The sequence below is a fragment of the Rhinopithecus roxellana genome, chromosome 8, assembly GCF_007565055.1.
Source record: "Rhinopithecus roxellana isolate Shanxi Qingling chromosome 8, ASM756505v1, whole genome shotgun sequence".
Classification (NCBI taxonomy): domain Eukaryota; kingdom Metazoa; phylum Chordata; class Mammalia; order Primates; family Cercopithecidae; genus Rhinopithecus; species Rhinopithecus roxellana.
In genome coordinates, this window is record NC_044556.1 from 8,441,734 (window position 1) to 8,459,993 (window position 18,260).

Genomic DNA, 18,260 nt, shown 5'->3' on the forward strand with positions numbered 1-18,260 from the left:
CCCCCTGTCTACTAAAAATACAAAAATTAGCCAGGCATGGTGGTGCACACCTGTAGTCCCAGCTACTCAGGAGGCTGAGGCCCGAGAATCACTTGAACCCAGGAGACAGAGGTTGCAGTGAGCCAGGATTGTGCCACTTGCACTCCAGCCTGGGCGACAGAGGAAGACTCTATCTCAAAAAAAAGAAAGAAAGAAAAAAAAAAAATCGACTGCACGCACACACTGCAAGCACACACACTGCAAGCACACACACTGCAAGCACACAAAAACCCAATCTTACACAGCTGCACTGAGAGTACAGTCATGCTCAGCCCCCATCAGACCCATGCATATAAGCCTAAATGTGATCTGCATCCATGCACTTATGATCAAACCGGAAATGTGTGAGATGCCAGGCACCCCACAGTAGCAGCACCAAATAGCAGGAGGGGCGCTCTAGCCACCCCTAACCCGTGTCTCTCAACCCCTTCCAAGTCATCCCAAATAGAAATTCAGGCCGGGTGCAGTGGTTCATGCCTGTAATCCCAGGACTTTGGGAAGCAGAGTCGGGGGGATCACTTGAGGTCAGGAGTTTGAGACCAGCCTGGCCAACGTGGTGAAGCCTTGTCTCTACTAAAAATGTAAAAATTGTCTGGGTATGGTGGTGCGTGCCTGTAATCCCACCTACTTGGGAAGCTGAGGCAGGAGAATCGCTTGAATCTGGGAGGCGGAGGTTGCAGCGAGCCGAGATTGTGCCACCGCACTCCAGCCTGGGTGACAGAGTGAGACTCTGTCTAAAAAAAAAAAAAAAAAGAGAGAGAGAGGAGGGAAGGGAAGGGAAGGGAAGGGAAAGGAAGGGAGGGGAGGGGAGGAGAGGGGATGCGAGGCGAGGGAAAGGGAAGGGAAGGGAAGGGAAGGGAGGGGAGGGGAGGGGAGGGGAGGGAAGGGAAGGGAAGGGGAGGGAAGGGAAGGGAAGGGAAGGGAAGGGAAGGGAAGGGAAGGGAAGGGGGAAAGGGAAAGAGAAGAAAAGAGAAAAGAAAAGAAAAAGAAAACCAGTCTGTGTAAAAACGATCTGAGATGCAAATGTAGCTCCAACAAATATAACCAGGCTGGCTTTCTTTGTACTCTCCCCCTTGTCACCAAATCCTCTCATACTGGGAGGTCTAGACCCCTGTCTGTGGCCTGTGTACCCTTCCCTGTCCTGGAAGGTCCCCCTTGCATGTTCTTTCAAGTCCCCCTGGATGCCTGGGGCAGCAGCCAGGTGGGCAAGAAGCCCCAGTACCCTGTCTTCTCCCATTAGGCTCAGCCTCGATGACTCAGCTGTGGATGAGGAACCCTGTCTCCCTCGAACACTGGCCAGCCTTGCTTTGAACCTGCCGGGAGGAGGGCTGAAGACTTGGACTCAAGGTTGTCTGTCTGGGGGCGGGACCCCTGCAGACAGCCCAGGCAAAGTGCGTGTAACCTGCAGCCACCCCTGACAATAGCATGTTTTTGGGTCCAGAAGCCAGTGCTATGGGTAGGAAGGAGAGACTTGACTTGCCAGGGCTGGTGGTGTTTACCCACCATGGCGGGGTGGGGGGTGCTTATCTATGGCGTGGCCCATGCCTTGGTAGTCTCTGGGTCCTAAGATTCCAGCCCATGCCTGAAGGGTTTTCCCTGGGTAAGCATCTAGGGCAGGCTATGCATGGCCATGACTGCAACCCAAGGGCTGGAGACAAGGGGATGGGGGATGTCTTATCTTGCAGTTTCAGCCAGGCTTGGAGGATCTTTGCCTGGAGTGTAGCCTGCAGCTGGAAGGCAGCTGTGTCTGTGGTTGGGGTAGGCAGCTAAGGAGAATTTGTCTCTGACCTGAGATCCCAGCTCACACCTGAGGAATGCATGCTTGGAGTGGCTGGTGGCTGAGACATCTTTGGCTATGATCACAAATGACCCTGGGGGAAATTTCTGGCCATTGTTGGAACCTGTGGCCCTGATACCTGGGGCTCCAGCTCATAGCTGGAGGCTCCTCGGCCAGGACTACATCTCTGTGACTGGGAAGGGGGTGGCTGAACCCATGCCCTATGGCTGGGGAGAATGGCTGGAGGCTGAGGCTTGGATGAGTGTGTCACCCCGTTTCTGTGGAGGTGGCCCTGGCTGTGGGTGGGGACCCTCAACCTAGGGAAACTGCCTGCAGTCCAGGCTGCCTTCCCAGCTTAGTGAGAGGTTTAATTCCCTGCAGGAATGTGACAGCCCCAAGAAAAGAGTGAGGTCAAGGTCCGTTCCTGTGTCCTCCTATGAGATCCGCTCCCCGGAAATCTCTCTGGATTTGGAAGTGCCTGCTCCACCTGCTCAAGGTGGCCAGCCTGGGAGTTTCCTTCATTCAAACCAAGTCAGGGAAAGAGGAACCTGGCCAACATGGTGAAACCCTGGAGAGTCCCCTTGATGGGGCTCCCAATGGGCCCCAGGGAACGGAAGGGGGTTGGCTTAGGGTCCCCTGGGCAGGGACTGGGCAGAACGTTGGGGGAAGCCAGAGAGGGGAAGGGACCTCCAGCATCTGTCCCTCCTCCTCTCCCTGCAACCCTTGAGCCAGTGTGAGATTGCCCCATTGCAATGACCTTGTCTCTCTCTCTTCTCTCTCCGACTCTTTTGTTTTTGAGACAGAGTCTTGCTGTGTCACCCAGGCTGCAGTGCAGTGGTGCAATCTCAGCTCACTGCAACCTCCGCCTCCCGGGTTCAAACGATTCTCCTGCCTCAACCTCCCAAGTAGCTGGGACTACAAGCACCCGATACCATGCCCGGCTAATTTTTGTATTTTTAGTAGACACAGGGTTTTGCCATGTTGGCCAGGCTGGTCTCAAAGTCCTGGCCTCGAGTGATCGGCTCCCCTCAACCTCCCAAAGTGCTGGGATTACAGGCATGAACCATCGCGCCTGGCATTCTGACTGTTTCTTTATCTCTTTCTTTATCTCTGAATTTTTATCCCGAGACCTTGCACCTCTCTGGCATCAGACAAACCTGGAGTCTAAACACATAACAAGTCTCTGAGCCTCTGTGGCTTCCTCTATTAGAAGAGGCGTGGCAGCTCACACCTGGAATCCCAGCACTTTGGGAGGCCAAGGCAGGTGAATAGCTTGAGCCCAGGAGTTTGACGCCAGCCTGGGCAACATGGCAAAACCTTGTCTCTACTAAAAATATAAAAACAATTAGCTGGGCATGACGGTGTGCACCTGTAGTCCCAGCTACTTGGGAGGCTGAGGTGGGAGGATCGCTTAAACCCAGGAGGTCAAGGCTGCAGTGAGCTCTGATGGCAGGACTGCACTCCACTCTGGGTGACAGAGTGAAACTGTCTCCAAAAAAAAGGCCAGGTGCGGTGGCTCAAACCTGTAATCCCAGCACTTTGGGAGGCCGAGACGGGTGGATCACGAGGTCAAGAGATCGAGACCATCCTAGCTAACACGGTGAAACCCCGTCTCTGCTAAAAAAAAATACAAAAAACTAGCCGGGCGAGGTGGCGGGCGCCTGTAGTCCCAGCTGCTCGGGAGGCTGAGGCAGGAGAATGGCGTAAACCCGGGAGGCGGAGCTTGCAGTGAGCTGAGATCCGGCCACTGCACTGCGCTCCAGCCTGGGCCGCGACAGAGCGAGACTCCGTCTAAAAAAAAAAAAAAAAAAAAAAAAAAAAAAAAAAAAAAAAGGCCTGGTGCGATGGCTCACGCCTGTAATCCTAGCGCTTTGGGAGGCCGAGGGAGGTGGATCACATGAGGTCAGGAGTTTGAGACCAGCCTGGCCAACATGGTGAAACCCCATCTCTACTAAAAATATAAGAATTAGCCAGGCATGGTGGTGCGTGCCTGTAATCCCAGCTACTCGGGAGGCTGAGGCAGGAGAATCACTTGAACCCGGGAGGCGGAGGTTGCAGTGAGCCAAGATTGAGCCATTGCACTCCATCCAGGGTGACAGAGTGAGACTCTGCGTAAGGAAAAAAAGGGGAGGGGGGATAATAAGCATTATCTTCTTAAGGCCACTTGGAGAGTCTGCTGAGCTCACACATGTAAAGCACTTAGTAGGGTGTAAGCACTCACAAGACACTGGGGACCCCTGCGTTTGTCCCTGGCTCTCTGTCCTCTTCTCGTCTCTGTTCCCCGAGAGTACAGGCCTTGTCTGCATGGCCTCCAGTTCTGCAGGGGCTCAGGGTGGCATCCGGGAGGGCTCTGCTGGGCTGGTCCCGTCCCAGAACTCCTCACAACTGTGCTTCCTGGGATGGGGGCGCTTCTTCCAGGCCTGGAACCTCCAGTGCTGGAGTGCATGGAAAAAGACCACGTGGAACCAGATCACGTGTGAGTTTCTGCCTCGTGGTAGGGAAAGGACCACCAGGGAACAGACCGGAAAGTCAGGGCTGTGGGAGGAGGGCTGCCGGGGTGCAGTGTTGCTGGCCATAAGTGACCAGGGCCAGACACCATCCCACTAGTCCCCCATAACCTCATCTTCTTTCTGACACCATCCTTCTCCGGGTGGGAGAGGCCCAGGCCCCTCAGAAAGGTTCTCAGTGTAGCCTTGGGAGATAATTATGGCTTTTTTTTTTTCTTGTGAGACTTAGTCTCCCTCTGTCACCCAGGCTGGAGTGCAGTGGTACAATCTCGGCTCACTGCAGCCTCTGCCTCCCAGGTTCAAGTGAATTTCCTGCCTCAGCCTCCAGAGTAGCTGGCTTTGAGTAGGGTCTGCATCAGGACCTGAGGCCTGGTTGGGCAACCCCAGCTTGTCTCTGGGAGAGTGTCTGTCACCTGGAGCTAACGTGGGCTGTTCTAATCCCCCCCAACCCCACAGGCTGATTGTCCAGCAGGTGCTTCAAGAACTTCGACAGTACCATGGGTAAGTGGGAATCGGGACAGGCACGAGGGGACAGACATGGAGGAACAAAGTGGGAGACAAGAGTAGGAGACATGTAGGGGCGTGTACAGGTGTGGGAGACAGGGGTAGAGAAGACTGGGTGAGGGCTGGGCGAGGTGCCTTATGCCTGGAATCCCAGCACTTTGGGAAGCCAAGGAGGGTGGATCACCTGAGGTCAGGAGTTCGAGACCAGCCTGGCAAACATGGCAAAACCCTGTCTCTACTAAAAATACAAAAATTAAGGCTGGGCGTGGTGGCTCAAGCCTGTAATCCCAGCACTTTGGGAGGCCGAGACGGGCGGATCACAAGGTCAGGAGATCGAGACCATCCTGGCTAACATGGTGAAACCCCGTCTCTACTAAAAATACAAAAAACTAGCCGGGCGAGGTGGCGGGCGCCTGTAGTCCCAGCTACTAGGGAGGCTGAGGCAGGAGAATGGCGTGAACCCGGGAGGCGGAGCTTGCAGTGAGCCGAGATTGCGCCACTGCACTCCAGTCTGGGCGACAGAGCGAGACTCCGCCTCAAAAAAAAAAAAAAAAAAAAAATTAGCCGGGCATGGTGGCGGACACCTGTAATCCCAGCTACTTAGGAGACTGAGGCAGGAGAATTGCTTGAACCCGGAAAGTGGAGGTTGCAGCGAGCCGAGATCACGCCATTGTACTCCAGCCTGGTGACACAGTGAGACTCTGACTTAAAAAGAAAAAAAAAGAAAAAAGGGAAGGCTGCATTCAAGGGAAGAAAAACGAGGCAGGAGAGGAGGGAGGAGGTTAGAAGACAAGAGGTGGAGAGGGGCAGGCTGCCCTGGCACAGGGGGCCCTTGGAGCAAACAGGTAAAGGTGCCTCCTGCCTAAGACACTGCCATCTGTTACAAAATCTTCTTGTAGCCGGATGCAGTGGCTCACACCACTGTAATCCCAACACTTTGGGAGGCCATGGTGGGAGGATCATTTGGAGGCCAGGAGTTTGAGACCAGCTTGGGAAAAATAGTGAGACCCTGTTTCTACAAAAAAAATTAAAAACTTGCTGGGTGACGTGGCTCACGCCTATAATCCCAGCAATTTGGGAGGCTGAGGTGGGAGGATTGTTTGAGCCCAGGAGTTTGAGACCAGCCTGAGCAACAGAGCCAAACCTTGTTTTTTAAAAAAAAAAAAATTGTGTAAGATTTAAGTACTTGGTTAAAAAAAAAAATTAAAAATTAGCCAGGCATGGTGGCACATGCCTATAGTCCCAGCTACTCAGGAGACTGAGGCGGGAGGATCGCTCAAGCCCCACAGGTCGAGTCTGCAGTGAGCTGTGATTGTACCACTACACTCCAGCCTGGACAACAGAGCGAGACCCCATCTCTATTTAAAAAGAAAAAAAAAATCTTCCTGCTAACACTGATTTTGTTCAGCCAAGACACATTACTGCCCTCTGCTGGAAAACCTGTCATAATGTCTCACACACAAGCCCAGAGTGTCAAGGACAGGTGGGCTCTTAGATGGGGTACCTGGTGCCTGCCTGTACTTGGTAGCACTGGGGTAGGTGAGTGGGAGAGGAGGCTGCCGACCCAGGTATCTGTCCCCTCTGATCCTGCAGGGCCCGGCAGAGGGCTTGCATGTCAGCCAACTCCGGAGAAGCCCACTCGAACCTGACCTGGTTTGAATTCCTGTCGGAGTAAGTATACAGACCTGCTGCAAGTGAGAACGGCAGGGGAGGGCAGCCTTGGATTTGAACAAGTGTTTACGGATGGTCCTTTGGGCCAGGCCCCCTGTGCTGGAGGCAGGAGCTGGGGCCCCCATCAGGGCAATGGTGGGAGCTGGCAGGGAAGGGAGGGATGAGGCTCTCGTATACTCTGAGAGAACAGAGGAAGACTTCCTGGAGGAAGTGACGATGTAAGCAGGGTTCTGACGGAAGGGTAGGAGTTTGCCAATATGTGCAGATGAAGACGAAGGAAACAAAATGGAATTAGAAGGCTTAGGGAATGACATCAGAGTAGGGCGGGGAGGAGGGAAGGTGGGAGAAGTCAACAGAGACCAGACCACCTCAACCACATGAGAGAGCGCAGACTTTATCCTAAAGAGCAGTGGGGCTCAGGTGTTGTGACTCATGCCTATAATCCCAGCACTTTGGGAGGCCGAGGAGGGTGGATCATCTGAGGTCAGGAGTTCAACATCAGCCTGGCCAACATGGTGAAATCCAATCTCTACTAAAAATACAAAAATTAGCCAGATGTGGTGGCGGGTGCCTGTAATCCCAGCTGCTCGGGAGGCTGAGGCAGGAGAATCACTTGAACCCAGGAGGCGGAGGTTGCAGTGAGCCGAGATCGCGCCCTTGCACTCCAGCCTGGGCGACAGAGTGAAACTCCCTCTCAAAAATAAACAAACAAACAAACAAACAAATAAATAAATAAATAGCAGGGAGGCCTGCAAGCATCATCAGTTCTGGTGATAGGATGGGGACAGGATGAGGATCACAGACAAGGCTGAAGGTCCCTGAATCCCTCCCTCTCCCTCCTTTCCTCCCTCCCTTTCTCATTCACTCATTCATTCAACAAACATTTACGAATATTTACAAAGTTCCAGAAGCCACTTGGACTGGGATCGGGGGCACAGACTGGAGAAACGGCGTCTCCACCCAGGAAATAGATCCTACCAGAGCAGGAATCATGTCTGCCTTATATGTCACTAACCTAATATTTATTAAATGAGGGTGTCCCTGAAATCCAGGAAGCCATGCCAGTGACCCAAGGATGGAGTTGGGGATGGGGGAGGAGATAGAAGAATGAGCAAGATTTAAAGACCAATTAGGGCTGGGTGCGGTGGCTCATGCCTGTAATCCCAGCACTTTGGGAGGCTAAGGCAGATGGATCACCTGAGGTCAGGAGTTCGAGACCAGCCTGGCCAACATGGTGAAACCTCGCCTCTACTAAAAATACAAAACAGGTTGGGCGCGGTGGCTCACACCTGTAATCCCAACACTTTGGGAGGCCGAGGCGGGCGGATCACGAGGTCAGGAGATTGAGACCATCCTGGCTAACACGGTGAAACCCCGTCTCTACTGAAAATACAAAAAATTAGCTGGGCGTGGTGGCGGGCGCCTGTAGTCCCAGCTACTCGGGAGGGTGAGGCAGGAGAGTGGCGTGAACCCAGGAGGCAGAACTTGCAGTGAGCTGAGATCGCACCACTGCACTCCAGCCTGGGCAACAGAGCAAGACTCAGTCTCAAAAAATCAAAAACAAAAACAAACAAAAAACAAAAACCAACAATTAGCTGTGGCACACACCTGTGGTCCCAGCTACTCGGGAGGCTGAGGCATGAGAATCGCTTGAACCTGGAGGCAGTGGTTGCAGTGAGTGGAGATCGCACCACTGCACTCCAGCCTGGGTTACAGAGTGAGACTCTGTCTCAGAAAAAATTTAAACAAATAAATAAATAAGGTCAATTAGATACCGAGTGGGGGTGGGGGATGTGAATTAGAGATAGAAATCACAAGTGAAGAGAGCTGAAATTCCCAGCCCAGGCATTGAGGGACCGCAAACCTGAGATCATGTTGCATTTCAGTCTGCAAACCCAGTCCCCAAAGCTCCCGGAACTTTGCAAACATTCATTCGTGTTTGCCGAGTGAATAAGTAAGAGAGGGAAGGAGGGAGGGAAGGAGGAAGTCAAGGGCCAGGGAAGGAGTAAGGCAGGACCGGGAGGCCACAGGGAGACAGGTTCCAGGTGGATTCCTGGAGCAACCCACAGGGCTGCCTCAGAATGGCTGCTGGCTCCCTCTAGTGGACCTTCCCTCTCGTCCCCCAGGAGCGAGGACAGCGCTGGCAAGAATGAGAAGAGTGACAAGAGTACCAGCGTGAAGCGCAGGCTGAGCTGCCTCCGCAGTCGAGTGACCAGGCAGAAGGAGAAGGTCAGGGGAGCTGAGCCACGGGGCCCCCCTCTGCCTTCCCCAGCTTGGCATGCTGCCCTTAACCCGGGAGCCCTGTGATTGGGGCTGGCGGTGCGCTGCGTACACAGTACCTAAGAGGGCCAGCCCCTGCAGAGGGCATCCTGAGACCTGCCTCTGTCCCATCCAGGGGAAGAGCCCAGCACATCTAAAGGACAAGGGCCAGGATGCACGAGAGAGGCGGGAGTGTGTCCATGGGCACCAGCTCGTGCAAGGGACCTTCTCCAGCCCCTCCAGCTGCCCCCTGTGTGGCAAACCCTTCTTGAGCTCGGGTAAGTCTGGTGGCCCAATCCATCCTCCTGGAGGGCAGTCACCTTCTCTTCTTCGCGTCCTTTCAATCATACTTCTGGGCTCTCTTGATGTGTGCATCCTCGTTCTGTTTTGCCCTCTCCTTGGCGGCTCCCTGGAAAGAACGAGGGATGGCTCCCTGGGCACAGGGTCCCTTGGGCTAACTCAGGACTGGCAACAGTCCCTTTAAGTCCCAGCTTTTGACATTGTGGGAATCCTCCTGCAGCATCTGGACTTGAGCCACGGATGGGTTTGCTAGGGCTGTCAGGACAAAGCACCACTTACCAGGTGGCTTAACCATCAGAGATATATTCCCTTGCAGTTCTGGAGGCTTAAAGTCTAAGATCAAGTGCTGAGCTTCATATGAAGGTGCCAGGAAATGATCTGTTCCAGGCATCTCTCCTGGCTTCATCCCTTAGCATCACATGGCCCTGCCTGTATCCCAATTTCCCCTTTCTATAAGGATACCAGCCACATTGGATTAGCGGCCCACCAGACTCCAGTGTGGCCTCATCTTAGCTTATTTACATTCGCAAAGACTCTATTTACAAATAAGGTCACATCCTACAGGACAGAAGTGAGGGAGTAGGATTGCAACATATGAATTTGATGGTGGGGAGGCATACCATTTTATCCATAACAGGTCGTTTTCTGCTTCCTGGGGCTCTCGGTGGTCGCGGGGTTGCGAGGGGAAGAGTCTCTACTCAAGAAAGAGTACCGGATTCAAGAGACTCCCAGAAAGAGATGGCTCTGATCATCGCTGGGATTTAGAACTTAGTCATTTTGCAAATAAGCTCCACTTTGAAGGGAATGAAGAAGAGGAGGTGGTGGCAATTGCGTGTTAGGAAAGATTCATGCGCCGTTTGTAGCAAGAATCCAAACCGCCGTCTGTGACTGGCAGAACGCAGGCTAGTTCACAGTTTCTGGACCTTAGCGCTGTCAACATTTGGGTCCAGGTAATTCTTTGTTCTAAGGGGCTATCCTGTGCATCGTAGGATATTTAGTAGCATCCCTGGCATCTGCCCTCTAAATGTCAGGAGTAACCACCTCCTGCCTCCAGTTGCAACAACCAAAAATGTCTCCGGCCATGGCCAAAAGTCTCCTGGGGGACAGAATTGCCTCCAGACAGGAATCTATGGGTGAATGAGATGGGCAAGCAGATCCTAGATAGGCTTAGACCATGCAGTGACAGCAACATCTCCACCCTGAGGCAAGTGCTTCTCAGCAACCTGACCGCAGGCTTTGCATTTGTTGGCTTTACCTGCTCCAGGTGCGGGAATTTTCCTTCTTTCACGTTTCCCTCTCTTTCTGCAGTGTCATTGCTGGCCATGGGGCTGGGCGTGGCTGTTGGTGGTCAGTGGTGTCAAGGGTGTTCCTCTTTGGGCTTTTCCTTTGTTAGGCAATCCCCATCCAGCTCTGTGACCCATGAGCCGTCCTCAGCGGAGGCTGGCATGGGCTTTTTGCAAAATCTTTTTTTTTTTTTTTTTTTTTTTTGCGACAGGATTTCACTGTGTTGCCCAGGCTGAAGTGCAATGGTGTGATCTCAGCACACTGCAGCCTCTGCCTCCTGGGCTCAAGCAATCCTCCCCCTCCCTCCTCCCAAGTAGCTGGGTCTACAGGTGTGCACCACCATGCTTGGCTAATTTTTTAACTTATTTTTGTAGAGACAAGATCTCACTATATTGCCCAGGCTGCTTTCAAACTCCTAGACTCAAGCGATCCTCCCGCCTCAGCCTCCCAAAGTGCTGGAATTACAGGTGTGAGTCACCCACCGTGCCCAGTCTTTGCCAAATCTTCAGTGCACCAACAAAGTCGGCGTGCTGAAGTCCTTAATGTGGGACAGCAGGTGACTCCCTCTTTTCCCTGACACCTTGTTCTCTTCTGCAGGGCATGAGGTGAGCTCAATCTATCTTAGGCATCAGATGCAAGGGGCAGGTAGGAGGTTGGAAGTTGGGTGAGTAAAGCCAGAGATCTAGAACCAAGGCTGCACAGAGCAGGTTCTGGGAGCCTGCTCTTGGGTGCTCTTGCTTGAACAGCTCCAGGTTGAGCTGAACTAGGCACTTTCTTCTATGATTGCTGGTTCACTATCATTCTCCATTTGTTTCTGTTCCTGCTTTCACTTTTCAGAAAAATCCTGAGGTCTTTAAACTCTGATTTGGGGTCATCCAAGGTCTTGTATGACCTTGGCCCACTGACTTAGAGCATCACCATCATCTGGGAACTTCATTATTATTATTATTATTATTTTGAGATGGAGTCCCACTCTGTCACCCAGGTTGGAGTGCAGTGGCATGACCATAGCTCACTGCAAATTTCACCTCACAGGTTCAAGTGATTCTCCTGCCCCAGCCTCCCGAGTAGCTGGGATTACAGGCACCCACCACCATGCCCAGCTAATTTTTGTATTTTTAGTAGAAACAGGGTTTCACCATGTTGGTCAGGCTAGTCTCGAACTCCTGACCTCAAGTAATTTGCCTGCCTCGGCCTCCCAAAGTGCTGGGATTACAGGTGTGAGCCACCTTACCTGGGCTGTCACCTGGGAACTTTTAAAAATTTTATTTTTATTTTAGAGGCAGGATCTCTCTCTCTCTCTCTCTCTCTCTCTCTCTCTCTCTCTCTCTCTCTCTCTCTCTCTCTCTCTGCCCCAGGTTGGAGGGCAGTGGTGTGATCATAGCTCACTGCAGCCTTGAAATCCCTGGCTTAAGCAATCCTCCCATCTCAGCCTCCCAAATAGCTGGGACCACAGGCATATATAACCACATCCTGCTAATTTTTAATTTTTTTGGTCTGTTTGTAGAGATGGGGTCTTGCTATGTTGCCCAGGCTGGTCTCAAACTCCTGAGCTCAAGGGATCCTCCTGCCTCAGCTTCCCAAAGTGTTGGGATTATAGGCATGAGCCACCATGGCTGGCCCACCTGGGACTTTTTTGTTTTTAATTATTTATGTATTTATTTATTTTGAGATGGAGTCTTGCTCTGTCACCCAGGCTAGAGTGCAGTGGCACGATCTCGGCTCACTGCAAGCTCCACCTCCCGGGTTCACGCCATTCTCCTGCCTCAGCCTCCTGAGTAGCTGGGACTACAGGCGCCTGCCACCACGTCCAGCTAACTTTTTGTATTTTTAGTAGAGACTGGGTTTCACCATGTTAGCCAGGATGGTCTCGATCTCCTGACCTCATGATCTGCTTGCCTCGACCTCCCAAAGTGCTGTGATTACCGGTGTGAGACACCGCTCCCAGCCTTTTTTTTTTTTAAGATAGGGTCTGGCTCTGTCACCCATGCTGAAGTGCAGTGGTGCAATCTCAGCTTACTGCAACCTCCACCTCCCAGGCTTAAGTGATCCTCCCACCTCAGCCTCCTGAGTAGCTGGGACTACAGGTGCGTGTCACAAATACTTGGCTAATATTTTGTAGAGATGGGGTTTCTCCATGTTGCCCAGGCTGGTCTTGAAATCCCCAGCCCAAGTGATCCTCCCATCTCAGCCTCCCAAAGTGCTGGGATTACAGGTATCAGCCACTGCACCTGGCCCACCTGGGAACTTTTAATACCAAATCCCAGGTCCCATCTCAGATGGACTGAAACAGAATCTGCATTTTAACAAGAACCCAGAGTGATTTGTACGCCGTTAGTTGGCTCATTGCTGCTGACAGGCAGGTTTCACAGACTCAACACTATTGACCTATTTGGGGCCCAATCACTTTCTATCATGGGGGCCTCTCCTGTGCATTGCAGGATGTTGACTACCATCCCTGGCCTTTAGACCCACTCAATGCCAATAGCAACCCCCCCCCCTCCAGTTGGGACAACCAAAAGTATTTCCTGGCCGGGTGCAGTGGCTCATGCCTGTAATCCCAGCACTTTGGGAGGCCGAGGTGGGCGGATCGCTTGAGGTCAGGAGTTCAAGACCAGCCTGGCCAACATGGTGAAACTCATATCTACTAAAAATACAAAAATGTGCCAGGCGTGGTGGCACATGCCTGTAATCCCAGGTACTCAGAGGCTGACTCAGGAGAATCGCTTGAACTCGGGAGGCAGAGGTTGCAGTGAGCTGAGATCGCGCCATTGCACTCCAGCCCGGGCGATGAGAACAAAACTCCGTCTCAAAAAAAAAAAAAAAAAAAAAAAAAAAAAAGTTGGGCATGGTGGTGCATGCCTGTAGTCCCAGCTACACGGGAGGCTGAAGTGAGAGGATCGCTTGAGCCCGGGAGGCGGAGATTGCAGTGAGCTGAGATTGCACCGCTGCACTCCAGCCTGGGTGACAGAGTGAGACTCTGTCTCAAAAAAAGACAAAGGAAAAATATGAAGTTGGAAAAGGAGACAGAGTGATTACAGAGTTTGTCAACCTCAGCACTACTGACATTTGGGGCTGTCGTGTGGGGCTGCCCTGTGCCTGGGAGGAGGTTGAACAGCATCCATGGCCTTCACCCACTTGGTGGCAGGAGCACCCCTAGCTATGATGACCAAGTTGCTGAGTGTCCTCTAGTGGCAGGGTAGGAATGCAGTCACCCCCAGGTGAGGACCACGGCTCTCCCTTAAGTGTCCAGGGATAGCCTCTCCGAATTGGTGACGTTGGAATCCAGATGTGGAGGAAGTGGGAAAAGGGCCCTGTGGATATGTAGGGAAGAGTATTTCAGGTCGTAGGTGCAAAGGTCCTGGGGCAGGAATGTGCCTCAGGCGGCAGAAAGGCCAGTGTGCTTGAAGTGGAGGTAGAAGAGGTCTGTCGGAACCCGCTGCAGGTCACACAAACGTGCATGCCTGCCCCCAACCGGGGGATTGCTCAGAGGACCCTGTCACTTGTCACTTGATGGCTGGGCTTGCTGTCTGCAAATCCAGCCTCCACCTAGACTCTTCTCAGGGAAGGCAGGCTTCAGTGGCCCCTGGAATTTGTGAGCCTGGAATTTGCCATTGCTGCTCGGGACCCCTTCTCCACTGGGGGAGCTGCAAAGACAATTCCTGCCTTCTAGCTGGGGATTTGGGCGGGACAGCCTCCAGCACCCGCTTATGAGCTTTCAGACCCCCTGGAGTTATATGCCACATCTGCTGTGTCCCTGCATTTTTCTGGAGGAGGTGAGCATCCAGGGTTTTCATCAGATCTCCAAATAGACCATGCAACCTCGGAAAGGGTTGGCAACAATTTACTAAGTCAGGGACTGGCACACTGCAGTCCATCACCTGTTTTTTGTTTTTTGAGTTTTTTTGTTTGTTTGTATATGCTGAAAGCTAAGAATAGTGTGGGTTTTTTGCATTTGTAAGTGGTTGAAAACAAATATTTGGTGACACACAACCATTCTATGAAATTTGCATTTTACAGTCTGCAAATAAGGTTTTGTTGCAGGACAGCTCTCCTGTCATTTATGTATCATCTTCAGTTGTTTCCAAGCTACATCTTTGTTTTTTGTTTTGTTTTGTTCTGAGACAGAATCTCGCTCTGTCGCCCACGCTGGAGTGCAGTGGCACGATGTCGGCTCACTGGAACCTCTACCTCCCAGGTTCAAGCAATTCTCATGCCCCAGCCTCCCGAGTGGCTGGGATTACAGGTGCCTGCCACCATGCCTGGCTAATTTTTTTCAGTAGAGATGGGGTTTCACCATGTTGGCCAGGCTAGTCTCAAACTCCTGACCTCAAGTGATCCACCCACTTCTGCCTCCCAAAGTGCTGGGATTATAGGCATGAGCCACCATGTTTGGCTCAAGCTACACTTTTGGTTGGCAGAGTTGAGTTTGCAGCATTACAGAGCAAGTTTGCCAACCCCTGAATGAGGTTATCTGGTAGCAAGCAAGGCGAGTAGCTTATCATGTCCTGCAAATCAATAAACCCCTTACAAAAATGACCTTGAGCGATGAGAGTTCCAACAGTGTCTAATTTCCTGAATGTCACTTTATAATCATAAAAGACTTTGCACAAATAACAACAATGGTTAGCATTACCGTACAGAGCACTTACACTGTCACAAACACTGTAAGTGCTTTAGTTTGTTTTTATTGAGATATTTATTTATTTATTTATTTTTTATTTTTATTTTTATTTTTTTATTTTTTTTGAGACGGAGTCTCGCTCTGTTGCCCAGGCTGGAGTGCAGTGGCCGGATCTCAGCTCACGGCAAGCTCCGCCTCCCAGGTTTACGCCATTCTCCTGCCTCAGCCTCCCGAGTAGCTGGGACTACAGGCGTCAGCCACCTCGCCCGGCTAGCTTTTTTTGTATTTTTTAGTAGAGACGGGGTTTCACGGTGTTAGCCAGGATGGTCTCGAACTCCTGACCTCGTGATCCGCCCGTCTCGGCCTCCCAAAGTGCTGGGATTACAGGCTTGAGCCACCGCGCCCGGCCTGATATTTATTTTTTTATAGAGACAGGGTCTTGCTATGTTATCCAGGCTAGTCTCGAATTCCTGCCTTCAGGTGATCCTCCCACCTATGCCTCCCAAAGTGCTGGGATTACTGGTGTGAACTACCGAGCCTGGTCTGTAAGTGCTCTAAACCGATTTCCTCATTCAGCTTTGTAACTCTATAGACACTAGCACTTTCTCTCTTTCACAGATGAGGAAACTGAGGCCCAAAGAAGTTAAGTTTTTGCTTAAGTCAGGATTTGAACTCACAGCCTGAGCCCCTGATCACCAGTCCATTGCCACATGATGCCCTTTGATTTTGATTTTATTTATTTATTTGTCTGTTTGTTTCTAGACGGAGTCTCGCTCTGTCACCCAGGCTGGAGGGCAGTGGTGCCATCCCAGTTCACTGCAACTTCCTCCTCCCAGGTTCAAGCCATTCTCCTGCCTCAGCCTCCCAAGCAGCTGGGATTGCAGGCATGTGCCACCATACCCGGCTACTTTTTGTATTTTTAGTAGAGACGGGGTTTCACCATGTTGGCTAGGCTGGTCTCAAACTCTTGACCTCAGGTGATCCACCCGCCTCAGCCTCCCAAAGCGCTGGGATTACAGGCGTGAGCCACTGTGCCTGACCTGCCCTTTGATTTTTTAAAAAATATACTTTTAATTTTATATTTATAGGAAAGTACAAAGAAAGTAGAGACAGTCCCCTTAAGCCCTCCTTCCCATCTTCTCCTGATGTTATTTTTAATTTTTTTGAGACAGAGTCTCACTCTGTTGCCCAGGCTGGAGTGCAGTGGGATGATCACAGCTCACTGCAGCCTCGACTTCCTGAGTTTGCGAGATCCTCCCACCTCAGCCTCCCAAGTAGCAGGGACTACAATCTTATACCACCAAATCTGGCTAATTTTTTTTTTAATGAGACTGGGTCTTGCTTGTTGCCCAGGCTGGAGTGCAGTGGTGTGATCTTGGCTGACTGCAACCTCCACCTCATGGGCTCAAGCAATTCTCTCACCCCAGTCTCCCAAGTAGCTGGGACTGGAGGCACATGCCATCACACCAGGATAATTTATTTTATTTCTATTTTTATTTTTGTAGAAACAGGGTTTTGTCATGTTGCCCGAGCTGGTCTTGAACTCCTGGGTTCAAGCGATCCACTCACCTCAGCCTCCCAAAGTGCTGGGATTACATATATGAGCCACTGCATCCACCCCGCATTTTATTTATTTATTTATTTATTTATTTATTTATTTTATTTTTTTGAGACGGAATCTCACTCTGTCATCCAGGCTGGAGTGCAGTGGTGCCATCTCGGCTCACTGCAACCTCCGCCTCCCAGGTTCAACGATCCTCCTGCTTCAGTCTCCCGAGTAGCTGGGATTACAGGCGTGCACCACCACGCCTGGCTGATTTTTGTATGTTTAGTAGAGATGGGGTTTCACCGTGTTGGCCACGCTGGTGACAAACTCCTGACCTCAAGCGACCTGCCCTCCTTGGCCTCCCAAGGTGCTGGGATGACAGGCATGAGCCACCGCGCCTGCCTTACGTCATCTTTAATCATCCTCTCTCCCTAATGTCTCTGGCCTGTGAGGGTATCTCCATCTTACCTTACTGCTTTTGACTGTGACAGTCTTGAGAAGTACTAGCCAGGTATCTGGTACATAATCTCCCGATCTGGGTTTGTCTGATGTTTTATTAGAATGAGCCAGGGGTTGTGGTTTTTTAGAACTCTCTTGTCTCATCAAATCAGGAGGTCCATGCTATCTGCAGGACATCCCTGGAGATGTCAACCTTAATCATTGTGAAGGTAACGTCTCCAAAAGTAACTACTTTTCAGTTTCCCTACTCTATTCTTTGGAAGCCAGTCATGACATCCATCCCACTCTCAGCGTGGTAGGAATGAAGTTCTTTCTCCTATAGACATCATTTGATTTTGATTTGCAGGACAACTCTTTGAATTCAAGAAAGATTTGAGTTTGTGTGAAAGAAATGATATGGGGCTGAGTGCGGAAGCTCACGCCTGTGATCTCACGCCTGTAATCTCAGTGCTTTGGGAGGCTGAGGCAGGAGGATCCCTTGAGCTCAGGAGTCTGGGCAATATAGTGAGACCCTTGTCTCTACAACAAAAATGTTAAAAATTTAGCCAGGTGTGGTGGCACTCGCCTATAATCCTAGCTACTAGGGAGGCTGAGGTGGGAGTATTGCTTGAGCCCAGGTGTTCAAGGCTACAGTGAGCTACGATCTGCCACTGCCCTTTAGCCTGGGCCACAGAGCAAGACCCTGTCCCTAAAAAGAAAAAAGAAATAATGTGGGTAAAGGCCAGGTGTGGTGGCTCACGCCTGTAATCCCAGCACTTTGGGATACCAAGGCAGGAGGATGACTTGAGGTCAGGAGTGTGAGACCAGCCTGGCCAACATGGTGAGACCCCATCTCCATTAAAAACACAAAACAATTAGTGGGGCATGGTGGCGCACACCTGTAATCACAGCTACTTAGGAGGCTGAGGTGGGAGGATCCCTTGAACCCAAGAGGTGGAGGTTGCAGTGAGGCAAGATTGTACCACTGCACTGCAGCCTGGGTGACAGAGTGAGACTCCGTCTCGAAAGGAAGGAAGGAAGGAAGGAAGGAAGGAAGGAAGGAAGGAAGGAAGGAAGGAAGGAAGGAAGGAAGGAAGGAAGGAAAGAAAGATGATGTGGGTAGCACTTAGCATGATGGCATGATGTCTGGCACATATGGGCAATGGTATCTTGTATCATCATCATCATCCTCTTCATTTTTTTGTTATTGTCATATAAAGCCTTTTAGCCAATAAGAGGTAAAGCTAGCATTTAAATCATAGACCCTTGCCTCTGCAAAGCTGCAAAAATAAATAAAAATAATAATAAATC

General features: G+C 51.3%; 1 protein-coding gene across 5 annotated transcripts in view; it reads left to right on the forward strand.

The window, feature by feature from the left end:
* ARHGEF18 (Rho/Rac guanine nucleotide exchange factor 18) overlaps nt 1-18,260 on the forward strand; it is a 130,170-nt gene that overhangs the window by 26,803 nt on the left and 85,107 nt on the right. For all 5 annotated transcript variants that reach the window (XM_030936241.1, XM_030936242.1, XM_030936243.1 and 2 more), the window contains exons 4-10: nt 1,280-1,430; nt 2,198-2,312; nt 4,235-4,292; nt 4,780-4,824; nt 6,421-6,498; nt 8,625-8,727; nt 8,894-9,035. In XM_030936241.1, the coding sequence (XP_030792101.1) occupies nt 1,280-1,430; nt 2,198-2,312; nt 4,235-4,292; nt 4,780-4,824; nt 6,421-6,498; nt 8,625-8,727; nt 8,894-9,035 (692 nt within the window). The remainder of the gene's footprint in view (nt 1-1,279; nt 1,431-2,197; nt 2,313-4,234; nt 4,293-4,779; nt 4,825-6,420; nt 6,499-8,624; nt 8,728-8,893; nt 9,036-18,260) is intronic.